At 29.5% G+C, this 16,469-nt stretch overlaps 1 protein-coding gene across 1 annotated transcript in view; it reads left to right on the top strand.

Moving 5' to 3' along the window:
- Positions 1–12,638: 12,638 nt before the first annotated feature.
- The window catches only part of LOC147804285 (venom peptide SjAPI-2-like), a 65,483-nt gene continuing 61,652 nt past the window's right edge, over positions 12,639–16,469 (top strand). Inside the window, exon 1 of the mRNA XM_087152257.1 lies at positions 12,639–12,768. Coding sequence (XP_087008383.1) covers positions 12,714–12,768 — 55 coding nt within the window. The 5' untranslated portion in view covers positions 12,639–12,713. The remainder of the gene's footprint in view (positions 12,769–16,469) is intronic.

Below are 16,469 nucleotides of genomic sequence, written 5' to 3'. Positions count from 1 at the left end.
TTATTTTTTGCTTTTCTTTCTTTCTATTTTGTTCTTCATGTATTCAACGACCCAGCCTTTGAGAAGCTCTATCATCTAGTTTTGCGAAATGACAAAAAATACTGCACAGTTGAGATTAAACGAGAGTTATGTTACATATCATAAACACAGTATCTTCGATTAATGCGTAGAAATCTAAGTACATTAGTTAATATCTTAAATACAGTAGTTCGATTTAGTTTGAAAAAAATTTAGTTTTTTTAAAGCTAGATTTCAACTCTTATTTTTTTTATAGCATTTTTAAATCAAATGTATATTTTATTCCGTGACAGTGGTGGCTCAGGGGATAGAGTGTTTACCTTCCAATGAGGTGAACCAGGTTCGAATCCCAGCGATGCCTAGTCGATACCAATCCCACTTCAACGGACCTTAGTGCTTATGTAAAAATATCTTCAGGGGTAGATGGATCATGGGTTAAAGTCCTCTTGAGGTCAGGCTAACCGTGGGAGGTTTTCATTGTATTTATGTAACGTAAATACGGGTTAGTTCCATCAAAAAAGTCTTCCACGATGGAAAAATTTCACCCAATACTTGATCCAGGAGTTCCCGTGGCGTTGCGCGCTTCTGTGATTGAGGTTCACACACTCGTCCAGAGTAAATAAACGAGAAATCTGTGGCTGACATTAAAAAGAAGAAAAAAACTTTATTCGATATTCAGCACATTTTATCATAAATGGTTAAGATAATACGTTGAAATACATTATATAAACAAATTATTGGAATTCCACAAGGTAATTCCTTTTCTGGGGCTTTTGCCAACATTTTTTTGCATTTTTTTGAGGCTAAATTTCTTGAACATAAAGAACTTAATGCTTTCAGATACATTGATGATTTTATTTTGTTTAATTGTGATGATTATAATTTTATTTATAGTATTTATCCTGGTGATTTGGTCTTGAAAAAAACTAATGAAAATTGTTTTAATATTGAATATTTAGATTTTAAAATTGATATTGTTAACAGTTTTATTAAAATTGGTGTGTTTGATAAAAGAAAAGCTTTTAAATTTAATGTTATTTTTTTCTGCAACTTTAAAACCAATTTGTGTAGTAAAATATTCAAAAATCTTGTTTTTTCACAATTAGTTAGGATCAAAAAAATTTGCAATAATGTTGAAAGTTTTCGGGAAGCTGTGGATAATTTTTTTAATAATTGGAGTAACAATGATTTTCCTTTTAATTTTTGTAATGTTAATTTTTTAATTAAAAAAATGATTGATGGTTTCTAAGTTTTTATATAATTTTTTTTTAACAGGGCGCAATTCTAGTCTTAATTGAGCAGCCCCAGTTAAGCATTCTATTAATTTGTCAACGTATTTCTTTCTCCTGACCTTTTCCATTTCATTTTAAACTTCTTCTGCGCATTATAATAGGGGGCGTTGTTTTTTCAGTTTTTAGTGTTTTCTTTTCTTCTATTTGCTTTTGAGGTTGATGCATTGACCTGTGATTTAGTGAGTTTTTATTTTTCTGATGATTTTGATTGAGTTTCTTTTCTTAATTTGTTAATTATATTGAATGTATCTTGTTTTTCCTGGACCTCTATCCAAAACCATCGGGGTGCAGAGGGAGATATTTTAAGCATTTGCTTCTCCCTCAATTAGAAATGGTTTTGTTTTTAATGGCTACCGAGGCTGGTACCCCCTGAAGACGCGGGCTTCGGTGGTCATATTTTTATTTTTATTTCGTTCGTTTCCTTTATTGATACTTTTTTCTGAAATTTCTGCTGCTTCTTAGCGCGTTTTTTTTTCAAAGAAGTTTTATCCTTTTCGAATTTAATTATTTGTGTTTTCTTTTAGTATTGAAATACATTGCTAAGCTTTATAAAAAAGCTATATTTTTTAAATGTTTCGTTACTGTTTGACGCAGATGGAACACCGCTCCGATTATAAACAAAATATTTCTTAATTATAAGAAAATAGTCTAATAGTAACAAAAAAATATATGCTTGTTTATCGGAATTTCATTTGTACCAAAATATAATAGTAGTATAAAAGTAGTATTTTTTTCATTCATGTTATTAATAATGGATTTTGTAAATTTTAATGATGAATAACAGTTTTGCTTAGATCTAATCTAAGATCTTTTAGGTCTGAAAATTATTGCTTGGAAGTGAGCCGTGCATGGAAGATTTTATTTTCAACGCAGAAAACAGCATCGGTGTATTTTATGACCATAAACAGTTATTCATTATTAAAATTCTAAATATAATATTTTTCACTTATTTTGATCTAAATTAATGCAAATAATGAAATGAGTATAAAAATATGTTTCTTAAAAATTCTGTGTCAAAGAAGGCTTTAAATATTAATGAATTTTTAACTTTCTGCTTCATTGGGAATTCACTTTCATATATACATATCGTTGTTTGTGCTGAACGTATTTATTGAAATCGAAGTTTAAGATGGTTTGATGTATAATAAAATTTTCCTTCCCTTTAAGCTTTTAATATTATTTTGAAAAAAAAATATAATTATAGAACTAAAATTTAACAAAAAAACTAACTGCAATTGTTGTCTGCCTTTATTAATTCAACGTTTAAAACTCTGAAACAAGTCTAATGGAAATATTGAGTTTATGTTAAACTGGATTGAAAAGTTTGATTTTAAATTAACTGTAAATTTCAGATACATTTGATGCGTTCTATTGTTATGAAAATTTATTGTTACAATAACATGTTTACTGAGTTTTATTTTCAAAAAAAAATTCATTGCAATTAGAAAAAATTTAAGAAAAAATTTAATAAAATTAAAGCCAAACATTCTATTTATTTATATTAATGTTATCTAATTCATATTTTGTTATTTACAAATAATTAGCGAGGCAAACAAAAATTCAGAATTACAATCCACATTTCAAAATGGTCAAGAAAAACTCCTTTTTAACACACATGATTTAAAAGATTTTATGAATTTTTTTATTTTGTTATTGGTAGTAATTCCTGAAACTAGTGAAGTATCTGTCTCGTGTCTCTTTGGTCAACAAAACGCTTTTTGAAATTCGCCCTTTATTAAGATCTCAATTTCGCTAAAGGAAAAATAAAGCTTCTGATATATGTATAAAACTCTCATTAGGACAGCTTTAATGTGCAATTCAGAAATTTAGCCTTTAGCAATACATGGATGAATAGAAAAGTTCTCAGAAGTATTCTTGGTGGTGTCCAAAGAAAATGACAACTAACGAAGATGCTTAATTCTGAAATTCGTAAAATTTTCAATGAGCCCGATAGTATCAAATGTATTGAAATTAAGAGAATGAACTGGGCCACTCATATTGGCTGTATGATAATAATTTTTATTAATAATGTTAAAAATAATGCTTGCAAAAAATAATAAAAACACACATATTCATAAAATCAAATTGAACAAGAAAAACACATTAATACAAGAGCATAAAGCAAATAAAAGCAAAAAAGAATGGAAGAAAAAGTATAATTAAACATTAAGCACGAATAAAAAAATTAAATTATGAAAATATTATATGGTTAAAAATGTAATATTAATAAATTGATGAGCTTCACGAAAATATTATAATGAGCTAGAATCTGAACCAATGAAATTTTCTATGTCATCAGTTTAAAAAAAAAATTCAAAATAAAAAGTAATAATTTTAAAAACCACGTTTTTGCAGTGGAGAATAATAATTAAAAAAAATTTGAAAAACGAAAAACGTGGGGTGCATGAAATACATAACAGTAATGTTATACTAGTGTGTGTATGTGTGCTCTTGAGAATATGTGTATGGTATATCTATAATTGTAATTGTATCTGAATGTGGATGTGGAATATGTTTGTGTATATGCATATGTATGTGGATGTATATGTGGCTGATGTGTATGAGTAAGAAAATGTGTATATGTACTGTTATGTATTTCATGCGCCCCACGTTTTTCGTTTTTCAATTTTTTTTAATTATTATTCTCCACTACAAAAACGTGGTTTTTAAAAATATTACTTTTTATTTTGAATTTTTTATTTTAAATTATAATTTTTTTAATTTTTACTTTATATTTTTTAAAAATTTTTACTTTTCAATTATTATTCTTCACTACAAAAAACGTGGTTCTTAAAGATATATATTTTTATTTAGATTATTTTTCTTAATAAAGAGTAGTCAAGACTACTACAAGACCACTACTAAAATAATAGAACTTTCATTTTAAATTAGGGATACAAACATCTTTATAGAAAAACAATACCTCTACGACTTTCATTAGTTTTATGCTGATGACAACCAAAACAATCTGGAAATGAATGAGGAAAAACTGGATCCTACCACGTGATTTTTCAGTCAATAAAAATACTCCGACAATAAAAATCTTTTCTCCTGACCTGTAATACTAATTTGAAATTATGGAATCGACAACAAAAGACAATCTCAAAAATAATTTTTTTTTAAATTTTAATTTAATTTTACTTTGTATGTCTTTTTTCTTCTCATTTTCATGCATTGTCATCCAATTCTGAACTATGTGCCAAATTTGAAGTTTGTAGCTAGTCGGGAAGTTAGTTTAAAATCGATTACAAAATTCCTCCCGGACAGACATACACGAAGGCAAGTTTATATAAACGTGGTAATAATAAAAAATAAATTCTTTTAATAATTTCTTATATTTCAAAATACAGGTTTTTAATTTTATTAGTAGAGGTAATTTATTATAAAATTTAGGTCCTAAATAAAAAAAAAAGTTTTTACACAGAATTTCTTTATGAGCGAAAGGAACAGATACACTATTGGTTGTTCTAAGACTGCAGTATAATACCCTTGTTTCCTGAATTAATTTTTTTTAAGTAAAGTCGTATCTTATAAACCAGTAGTCACCAACCTCTGGGCCATGAACTGGAACAGGTTCGTATAAAAATTTTACCAGGCCACCCAAAGAACATTAAATATTTTCCATTTTATTTACTGTAGAGTATTTCCTACAGGTTTGTGTGACTTCCTAGGGACAAGGTTAACCATGAGCTGAGAGGCGTCGCCTAAAGACACACCAATATCGCGCCTGTAATTGTATTTCCATTCTAAATCCTGTTTAAAAACAATGAGGTTGAAAATTTTAAATCAAAACAATCTGAAATATAAACAATCAACAGCTGACAACGGTAACAGCTCCACAGCTGACAGCGGTAAAATTATCAAGCGTTGACCGGCCTGTGGCGATAAAAAAGAATGGGTAGTACTGTTATTAAAAAATAAATGTCTTAAAAAATTTAGACTACAATAATTTTGAACTGTGACTTTCATGAATTGTTGCCAAGAAATTTTTTAAAAAGTTATATAAGTGTCAATCACAGTTTTACAGTTGAATTCCGCTACTACAGATAAGGTGCATCCTTCATGGCTCGTCTGCAAGAATCACAAGAATCTTGTTTTAACATGCACACAAGTGGTAAATCTTGATGCAGCAAGTTTGTATAAATTATAGTTCGTCTACGATAAGAACTCCCTCCCCCCCCCCCGACACAAAGTCTGAGGCCGTCTGCTGTTATGGAAACAAGAATAGTGCATTTCAGATCTGGTAGCTCCTGAATTGAAGTTATTGAAAAAATATCATTGTGAAATAATACAGAATCTGTCACTTAAGAGAATTGTTACTTGACAGGCTTGGTTTACTCGAAATAGAACAAAAAAGCAGTTGCTAGCGTAAACAAATGCCATGCTTCAACATCCAATCAGGATGGAGATACACACACTACTTCACTTGCAGGTATCCCATTGGATACCTACAAGTATCGCTATCGTGGCATTTGTCGAATCAGAAGCCAATCAGGTTCGGCAAACACTCATGACGTTGCAGATATCCAATTAATTCTGATTTAAACCGCGTGGTTAGGCATAATCACTTCATTTCCTTTCAAAGTCCCAAGTACCCAATGGAATACCTGCAAGTAACGTATAGTTTGTCTACAGTAAGAACTCACTCCGACACAAATTCTGAGGCCATTTGCTGCTATAAAAACAAGAGTAACGCATGTCAGGAGGGGAACTTCTTTTCACTCTAGGGCTAATACAATAGACGGAAGAAAAAGATTGCCTTCCTCTCACCGACCAAAACCTGTACTGAACACTGACCAAACACCCCTACTTGAAATAGTTATACCTCTTTACCATAGTCACCGCCAAGGGTTCAGACGAATGACATGGGGAGTTCTTACTTTAGACAAACTATACTACTCCGAAAGAAATAATGTTTACATGCACCTGAAACCTGTTTATGCCAGCGAAACCTGTTTATATCTAGGGAAAACGGAAAAGAACTGAAACGCAAACTTTAGAAACATATTTTCGTTTAAACTGAAAGTCAAACTGGTTTTGATGTTTTTTATCTAGGTCTGGTCTGATGTTTTTTTTCATTAGTGTTTCGGCCCAATTAAATGTCGTTTTTCTCTCATAACATAACCCTCCTTTAAATATTATTAACGAAACACTTTATTCCGCTGTTTTAATTTAAGACAAATGATGTGAGTACTTCTTTATTTTCATTTCTTCAAGAGGTTCATTAAAGGTGATCTTGAATACATTCACATTCTCCAAAGCATTTTTAGTACTTTTTCAAAAGCTGAAGATAAAGAATTATACGTAAAATTGAAACGATTTAGCTGTTACTTTTGAAGTTTTATTCTATTTTTGCTATTTGTGTGTTATTTATTGCTCTTTAGTCGGCATAAAGCATAGCTAAAAAGCAATAGCAGACAAATAAATATGTCATGGCAAAAGAAAATTAGGAAAAGATCAATACAAATTGACAGTAATTTTAAAACCTTTTTAACAATTGTTAAAAGCATTATGTTGTGGATACTGAATCTATGGAAACCATAAGGAGAAATATATATTTTAATTGTAAAAAAAACTTAAATTGAATTTTGATTTAATCTTACATCACTGCGTTTATAAAAAGTTAAATCCACGCATTTAGGAAAAGAGTTTTAATACTAATTTGGAAAGAAGCTAAAATGCTTAAGAAATTTAATCAACTCAAAGTTCTGCTCTATTGCTTTGCATTATGTGGAATTTTACAATCCCCAATGAAACCCATCTCAATATTAGCAACAATTTTTAACATATTGTATCACATTTCCCTGATATTCCTGATTGCAATAACTGTCCACTCTATGCCAGCATCTGATAATAATGTTAGCGAATTTTCTCGTATTATTGCTTTCGTTCTTCAAATTTTGACCTGGCATACATTGCGCAGGAATAGGTCACAGATCAAACATCTTTTGGTCTACCTCAAAGATCTATCCTATGCTAAAGACAACGCAAGCAACAGCTGCAAGGGGATCATAAATCCTGCAATAATTATTTTAGCAGTTGCAGTTCCACTTGTATTTTTTATCGTATTCACCTGCGTTCCTGATGGAGATTTTAGAGATTCATACTCAAGTTTTACTGAATTTCTGGGCAAACCTGATAACTCTTACTTGAAAGAAACAGGATTCATAGTGGAACGCTTAATCAATTTGTTGTTAGATTATTATCAGAATATGATGTTATTGCTGCACGTAATATGTTTTCTATTCGCTGAAAATTCTTTATCTCAATATGAAATGGAGTTAGAAACATCATTTAAATCACAGTCAATTATGGCCGGTATGGATGGACTAGCTGAGAAATATATTCGGATCTATAAAGGTCTTTGGAAGATTCAGCATACGTTTTCTAACAGTTTGTTGTTAAACTGCCTGTCTTACCTCTGTTACACCTTTTCCTGTGTTGTTAGATACCTGGACGGGGATCACTTCTTCAAGAACAATGCAAATCCATTGATCATTATAAAGCGTCTTTATTATGAAATATACTTCATCGCAGCGTTATTCTCTGTTTATTTCTGTGCTGGAGAGATACCGATACGCATGAAAAATATAAAGGAGACATTTTACGTGTACTATTCAACATTACGGTTCAAACATAAAAATAAATCGAAGCTATTGAGTGAATCAATTCTAAAAGAAATTATAGATTTACCCCTAATCACTTTATCTGGATCAGGCATTTTGATTTTCTCAAAGTTAAACTTACTCGCAGTCATTGGAACATTTATTTCGTTAGGAATTGTTATAGTGAGCGTGCAGCAACAATATCGACTTGAAAACAACACGAGTGCATGTAATTAACATACACATTTTTTTAAAAAGTTTATCGCAAGCTTAATAAAATGCTTCTTTAGTAACACCAACATTGTCTTACGATATAGTCAGTACAGGTAAAGAGCTAACATAAATCTGAAACATGGCTGAAATCGATTTTTCCCGGTTGTAATATAAGGGACATCTAAGGAAATGCCCATATCCAAGAATATACAACATTATCTGGCCCTCTTGGAGAAACTGAAGATCGATGGTCGTCAAGTTACTCTACAATGGATCCCAGGACATTGTGATATCTACGGCGATGAACAAGATGATGCAAAAAAGGCACAGAAATAACCCAACAACCAAATTCCAATAGATCCTTTCATTCTACGAAAATCTACATCAAAAATTTAATGCGGAAAAATTGGAAAGTGTTCCTTTCTTACCGTGTATAACTGAAAAATTGGGGGAACATTTTAGATCATGGTATTTCAGACAGACCCCGTGAAAAGGTTGTGACAGAATTTAGCCTTGCAGTGGGTCGTGAGTGTCTTGCGCACCACCTCCACCGCATTGGTATTTGTACGAGTTCGAATTGCCCATTCTGTAGTAAATTCAAAGTAATGGAAAGGAAGCACTTGATGGGATGTTCGCCTGTACTCAGAGAGTCCGAAGTGAAAAGATATTGGAGTGCTAGGCATCTGCTAATGAGTCATTGACTTTTTTCTCTTATCTATTTCATTTGCATATATTCTTCTTGTTAAGAGTTTGTCAATTTCTGTCATTGGAAATAAACTAAAAATATAAGGGACATTTTAAAAGAGGCCGTGTTAGTCCAGTAGCTAGAGCATTGGATTATGGTCTAAATTGACTTGGGTTGACATTGAGTATATGCGATATGTGTGCAGGTAAGGTCTGCGGTATCGAGGTCTATCTCTGAGCAGTACCGTAGGAATAGGGATCTGGAGATTATATCCTTCCCCTTAATATCTATGTCTAATTGAGGAAGTGGCCTCACGAATGATAGTGGTGCTGCCATCTATCCGGGAGGCTCTAAGCTGAGTCTCACTTTCACTCTAATTATGCTACTTAATGAGTTAGTTTTCAAAACCTATAGATGGCGAGCTTGGCTTGTTCAAGTATCATTAGAAAATAAGACAAAAAATTTTAAAACCAGCATGCAATACAAATCATTTTGATAGTATAATTACTTTCTAATTAGAAATATTCTAGACAGTAAGTCTGAGATTAGAGATACAAAATTAGTCAGTGTAAGTCTATACAGATGAAAGGCTAACATAAATCTGAAAGAAAAGGTGGATTTGATTTTCCCCAGTGGTTACAGCAATAAAGTATTAAATCCAGCATGAATGTAAATCTTTTTGAAAATAACTATCTTCGAATTTATTTTTTAAAACTTAGATTAAAGATATAGAGTCTGATATTTGAGATAAAAAAGTTGATTGTGATAAAAAGTAAAAGTCAATATTTCACACAAAACTTTTTCATTATTTTACTTAACTAATTAGAGTGTTGAAATGAGTAATCCCAAGAAACTGCAGCAGAAACATGCATCTGATAATGCAAACATTTCCGTATTTTTATAAATTATTAAGGTGGACGCATATGATTAAGACAGACTGTTACGTGATTTGGGAAAACAAACCAAATTTGGAAAATGAAGCTCAACTTTGATAACTTAAAAAATTTAGAGAAAAAGAATATTAAAGGTAAAAAATAAAATAAGAAGAAATGTGGCATCAAAGGAATATTTTTTGAATTCTTTATAATATTTTAAAAATTTTATAACCGTCATAGAGCAGCCGATCCAATTCTGAGTTAACGATAATCATTGTCTAACTCCGTAGCCTTGTAACTTTGAACACAACGCAAAAGACAAGGTGACTCCTGGATCAACCATTGGGACAAACATGCCTTTGTGTGGGACTTCTTGATGGAATTTATGTTACATAGAGGGAAATGACACGAGATATGCTCAGAGCTTTCCCGTCGGCTAGGGGATTCTAACCCATGATCCGTCTACCACAGAGGATATTTTACGTCAGCAGAGTGGTCGGTGCGTACCGGTGACAGAATTCGTATCAACCAACCATCATTGAGATTCAAACATGGGTCACCTCTTTGAGGGTAAACGGATTATCCCTTCAGCCACAAGTGTCTGATAAATTTTAAAGCCATAGAAGTAGTAGCCAAAAGAGACGCCTATAATCGAAATTCTAACCGATTCCAACTAACTAGAGGGTTTAGGTAGTAACTAAATACATGTGCGTGACGACAATACAAGTTTCAGTCATTTCAAATTTATTATTTATTGCATTATTCGTTGCAAATTTAATTGCTGCATCATCGCCAAAGAGAATTTAGTAATAATTAAAACTTTAACGAGTTTCCGACTAGGGCGAAAATATAAACCGGATATTTTTACTGGATCACGATACAAATTTCAATCATTTTCTGCACACCTTAATCGAAATAAATGAATATATTATTGCAATGGTGTATTGTCATCAATCGATGTTTTAAACAATCTCCGATTAGCTATAACGCTTAAATTTTAACTGAATTCCTGTCTTTCATGTAAAGAAGATTTCGACCTCTTTTCTACGAACCAGTGTGCTAAAATCAATACTGGAGCATTGAGCTTGATGAGCTGCAAATTTAATCCTTGTCTGATCACTACAAGCATAATTTATCATTATTTACAGAAAAATAGAATGCGTTGTTATCAGGGAGTGATCACGAAATTCGGGTTATGTATGCAGCGAATTAATTGTTGGGGTTCACTTAAACTTTAAACTAAATTTACATGTCTTTTTTTTACAAAATATTTATAAATTATTTATAACATTAAAAAGTTTTGGATATTTTAATAACACAACAATCTTTCGCAACAATCTTTGTCAAAACTCATAATAATAAAAAAAAATTCTAAAGGAAAAAACCCCTAAAAATATTTGTAACTTAAACATTTAGGTGGCCTCATGTTAAATCAGGTCCTAATTGTCAATTAAAATTCCTTGATAAAATCCAATATATATATATATATATATATATATATATATATATATATATATATATATATATATATATATATATATATATATATATATATATATATATATATATATATATATATAAAGAAAAAAAAAGAAAAATATTTATAGCTTTAAAGAAAAGAAGAAAAATTATAATTGATTGATATGTTTCTAAAATTATTTAAAAATTGAGGAAAAATCGAAAAAGCAGGAATACTAAATGAGGAAAAGATATAATCTCGTCATTTGCTCATACGATTATATCCTCAAAAAATGCTTTCTAACATATTATTAATGTTGTTAAAGCAAAATATATCAATACAATAGTGTGAAGAGCACAAAAAAAATTAGAAATAAAAATAGAACAAAATTAGTAAAAAATTTGAAATAAAACATGTCAAACAAAAATACTTCAAGAAAATTACGGAACAAAACACGGAGACAGAACAAAACACAGATAACATATAATTATTATATAATTATATTGTAGTAATACTATTATATAATATATTTTCCCTTGTTTTTTTGTATTTTTAGCTTATTTACTGGATTTTATGCAGATGCAGCTTGTAGTCAGTAAATAAAACTTATTATAATTTTTCTTAATTTTTTTTGCTAATTTGTCTTTTTTATCTTTTTCGGTCTCTTTATTGTGTTACATATATATATATATATATATATATATATATATATATATATATATATATATATATATATATATATATATATATATATATATATATATATATATATATATATATATATATATATATATATATATATATATATATATATATATATATATATATATATATATATATATATATATATATATATATATATATAGTGCTTGCACTTATTCAGCACCCTACATTGCTAAAAAAAGATATGTGAGGTACTGTGTTCTATGTGTTTTTCTCGCTTAATCAAAACGCAAAACACAGATGGTTTTATTAATTTTCCTGGGAGTAGAAAACTTACAGCATGGCAGCAGGTCCTGCAGATCCTTTATAGCATCTGCAAAATTCAATTAATTATTCTTAAGATTTTTATTTTAAATTATCAGATCAAATTTCTCAATTAATAACTGCCCCATTATTACTTGAACTTAATTACATTATCAATAATTTTTTAAGAGTCTAACGTTTTGATATTAGCCAATATTAAAAATAATGTATCATTGCAAATATATAAAACACATGATGGAATAGGGCTGATATACTAAATTAAATGTTAAAAATTGGATTTTTATTACTAATTTTATTACTTTATGACAAAAAAAAGTTCAAAAGGAAGACTTTAAAGAAAACGATCATCTAAAATTGCTAATAAATCTTGACATTTGCTTATAAAGAAAATTAATGTATGCAAAGAAATCAACAAACTATAATATTTAGTGCTTTTTTTTATTCCAGCTGTGTTTTATGGGAAACTAATTTATTTTTATTTCATTATGAATAATATTAAAGATAAAATTTTCGTATATATACGTTACTGATCCTAATACATTTTAAAATATTTTCTGACTAAGAAATAATTTTGCAAAAATGAAAACTTTCCTTTTCTTGGTCGTATTCGCTGTTGTTGTAGCAACATGTCAAGGTAAGTAACGTTTTTCTCCACGGTTAAGGCCTCTAACCTCGACATCTTGGATTTAATACTAAATTTTTGATTTGCGTTTACTTAATGTTTTTTTCTTTGATGGTTTGGCAGCATTCGACAGAACTATATGTTTCAGAAAAAATGATTAAAAAAAAGTTACTTTATTTGATAAAGGAAAAGAGTTCTTAAAAATTTTATATTTATTTTCTGAAAAATAGGAAGTTAATCTGTTACAATTTATATTGATGAAAACTAATTTGAATGATGCTAATTTCTTTAACGTAAATTACTGAAAACCAAAGATATTTATCAAAAATTTAAAAACAAACAAATGCATTGGACTAAACTTCACAAAGAAAAAGCCATTTTTCCGTTCATACGGTAACGGTTTACTTGAAATTCTGGTTTAAAAATGTATACTTTTTATTACGAAACATATGGTGAAAATTATTAATCTGAAAAGTATACTTTTTATTACGACACATATGGTAAAAATTACTAATTTGAAAAGCAAACTTAAGCTATTATATGGTTTTTATTCTATGCTCTTTGGAATTATGATAAAATTGCAAAATGTTACCACAGTTACCAAATTTTGTCACGTAATATAAAATTATATTTTATAGTTGATTTTACCATAATCATAACAAAAGTGCTTCGGTAAAATTACCCAGATTATTTACTTATTTGTTATTTATTTATTTGTTTGTTTTTTATTTAATACTAGCCGCCTAAGGCGGCCAGCTGTCCGCCACGCTGAAGGTTTTCACAAATAAAGTTTTTTAAAACATAGCAGGAAATCTGAAGATTAGTGGACAATTAAAGTGTTCCTGTCCAGCAATTTTGTCTTCATATCCAGTTCTGCTGCAAATGTATTATAGCTCTTGAGGATGTTTGAAATTATATAGCTACAACGCTTAAGAAAAAAAAACTAAAATGCTAAATACATGAAAAGAACACGAAAACGAATAAATTTTTTATGGTATCAATTTCTATTTCTATATAATTTTTTATGGTATCAAATTCTATTTCTATATCTGTTACGTCAAGCACTCAGGTATTATAATTTGATCTAGTTGTGCTTGTATAATTTTGATCTAGTTGCGCTTTCTACGTCATTTTGTTAACATAGTTTGGTTTGTTATTTAACATCGTTTGGTTTGTTATTTCTAAGTTAACTTTCAAAAAATTGACTGGCATCAGCATTTTCATTCTTTAAGTTGTTTATTTTTTCTTTTGGAATTCGTTCCTTTTTAGCGAAATGTTTTTCAACCTAATCGAATTCTTTGCCGACTGTTCTCTGTATATATAAAGAAAATAAAGTAAATATTTTTAAAGTGTTGTGAAAAGAATTTTTAGTTGTACAAAGTACTACAATATCGCTATAAAAATTATCGTCTTCGCTTCAGAAAAAAAAATAGAGCGTGGAAAGAAAAAGAAAAACTTATTATAACAATTATGAACAGCGACAAATATATCAAAGCGAAGCGTTCTATTTACGTATCGAATATGTTGCCACATTTTTAATACGAAAGTTAAACTTTTCTCCACTTTAATAAATGTAAACTAATGCGAACTTTACAATTAAATTATTAATTCCTTCGTATATTATTGGTTTAAGTTGTCGAAAATTAATATTTCAATTGTGAGGTTCGCATTAGCATACATTTATAAGAGTGAGGAAAAGTATATGCATTTTTTAATAATTTATTGAATATGGCTCTTTGAAGACGAAAAAGCAGACGAAAAGCATAGACTTACAAAATGACTGATAACTAAATAACTAATCAAAATTTTTGAAAAAGAAAAAAAATACTTCTTCATTGTGTGAAAACACAATTATGGGCCGAGTTTCGTGCCCGGGCGAGGCTTCTGGGGCGATATATTGTGATTACAGACACACACACACACACACACACAGCCGCGTTTATTATTATGTATAGATTCATAGTATTCATTCATTTCTTTTTTTTTCGTATGCTAGTCTTAATACTTGAAGGAGACGTGACGCGTGTGTCAACCAATCAGAAACCGCACACATTCGTAAAATCGCTTGCAGTTATCCAACTAAATCAAATCCGAAAAAATTGATTCAGCGTGATAATAAACTCAAAGCATAAGGCTGTAACATTAGCACGTCATGCACAATCACATGATTGAACACAACCGCGTTTTGTTGAAAGTATCCAATAGATGATAAATTTTGCTTGGAGCATGAGTAACTTTTTTTGCCTTTCATGTTGATAAGGTGCAAAGCTCTTGTTGAAATTTTAACACTCTAGCTAGTCGAAAAGTGTTCTAAATTTCCACACATTAAACTCTGTTTGGAGATAAACTTTTCAACCGTTTAGAAAACGTTTAGAAGTTAAATTGCTCAAAGGCACGGAGTTCCAGCTCATGTATTATTTTCTCAAAGATTTAAAGGGTAAAAAAACAATCAACAGACTATACTACATATTCTTCTTTATTAATTTTAAAGTTCATTAAAAGGAACTGAGCAAAAATTGCAGAGAATTTTTTAAAATGTAAAAAGAGGTACTTTCAACTTTGAAATAAAAATAAATGAGAAAAAATGACAATGCATAGGCATTTAAGTAAATTAGCATGGAAATTATTTAATTCATGCATGGAAATTACTTAAGTAATATTTTGATACTTTATTTGGAATCCTTATTAAGCAATTTATGAAAATGTCGCCTTCGAATATCGTCAAAATTCAAAACCTTCTTAGCAATTCCAAGAATATTGAAGATATATTGTTATTTTACTTCATAAAACAGCAGCCTAAATGTTACAAATGACTTAATTACTCATAGGCAATCAATGGTAAATTATACCAATACAATTCTGCAATCAGAAATTTTCGGATGGTACTCAGTGAAAAAAAATATGGTTAAAATTTCCTGAATATGGTAAAATGTAGCATGTTTCTGGCTATATGGGAACAACAAAAAGGTCAGTATTTTTTTCACCGAAGTGCTTTAGTAATACTATTGAAAAAATTTTAAAAAAATGCTTTTTTTATAAAATATGATAAAACTTGGTACATGTTTTAAAACTTATTTTATCATGATACATTAGATCATGGCGTTAAAACAATTCATTAGGTTAAATTTATCTATTCAGTTTCGTATTTTTAACGAAATGTGAGAATTTTCGGCAATTATTTACCACGTAAACGCAGAAATTATCAAACGAATAATCAAAAAATTATATATTTTGATTTTATTGACCAAAATTATGTCTTTTAGTATTTTAATTATTTTATTTTATGTTTCCCATTTTTAATTCTTTTTTTTAAACATTTTTTTCTAAATTATTTTACTAAAAAGCCAGTTTTAATTAAGAGCGTGTAAATTGCGTAATTAGAATTTTGAAAAATTAATGAATAATCCGATCAATTATATCTGTCAATCAGTTAGAGTTTTCGTAATTTTCTTTTCGGACATTGTCGAACAGATGAGTTTTCGTGTAAACAAACCTGTCTGCCGAGCTTACCTGTTAGTCAGGCAGCAGAGTGTTGCCACTCTATTTACTCACCCAGAACGGAATACGAATATATTGTTCGAATATATAAAAAGTGTTCAAGGTATAAAGCCGAGATAAAATCGAGGATGTATAGATAGATAAGTGTTCGAGATTTAAGGCCTTGTTATAATCCAGAATATATTGGTATAAGTGTTTCAGATAAAAAGAATATT

Source organism: Parasteatoda tepidariorum, chromosome 9 (assembly GCF_982258835.1).
Source record: "Parasteatoda tepidariorum strain Cologne lab strain chromosome 9, Ptep-v5.0, whole genome shotgun sequence".
Lineage (NCBI taxonomy): Eukaryota > Metazoa > Arthropoda > Arachnida > Araneae > Theridiidae > Parasteatoda > Parasteatoda tepidariorum.
This window is presented reverse-complemented; position numbering and strand designations above follow the sequence as displayed.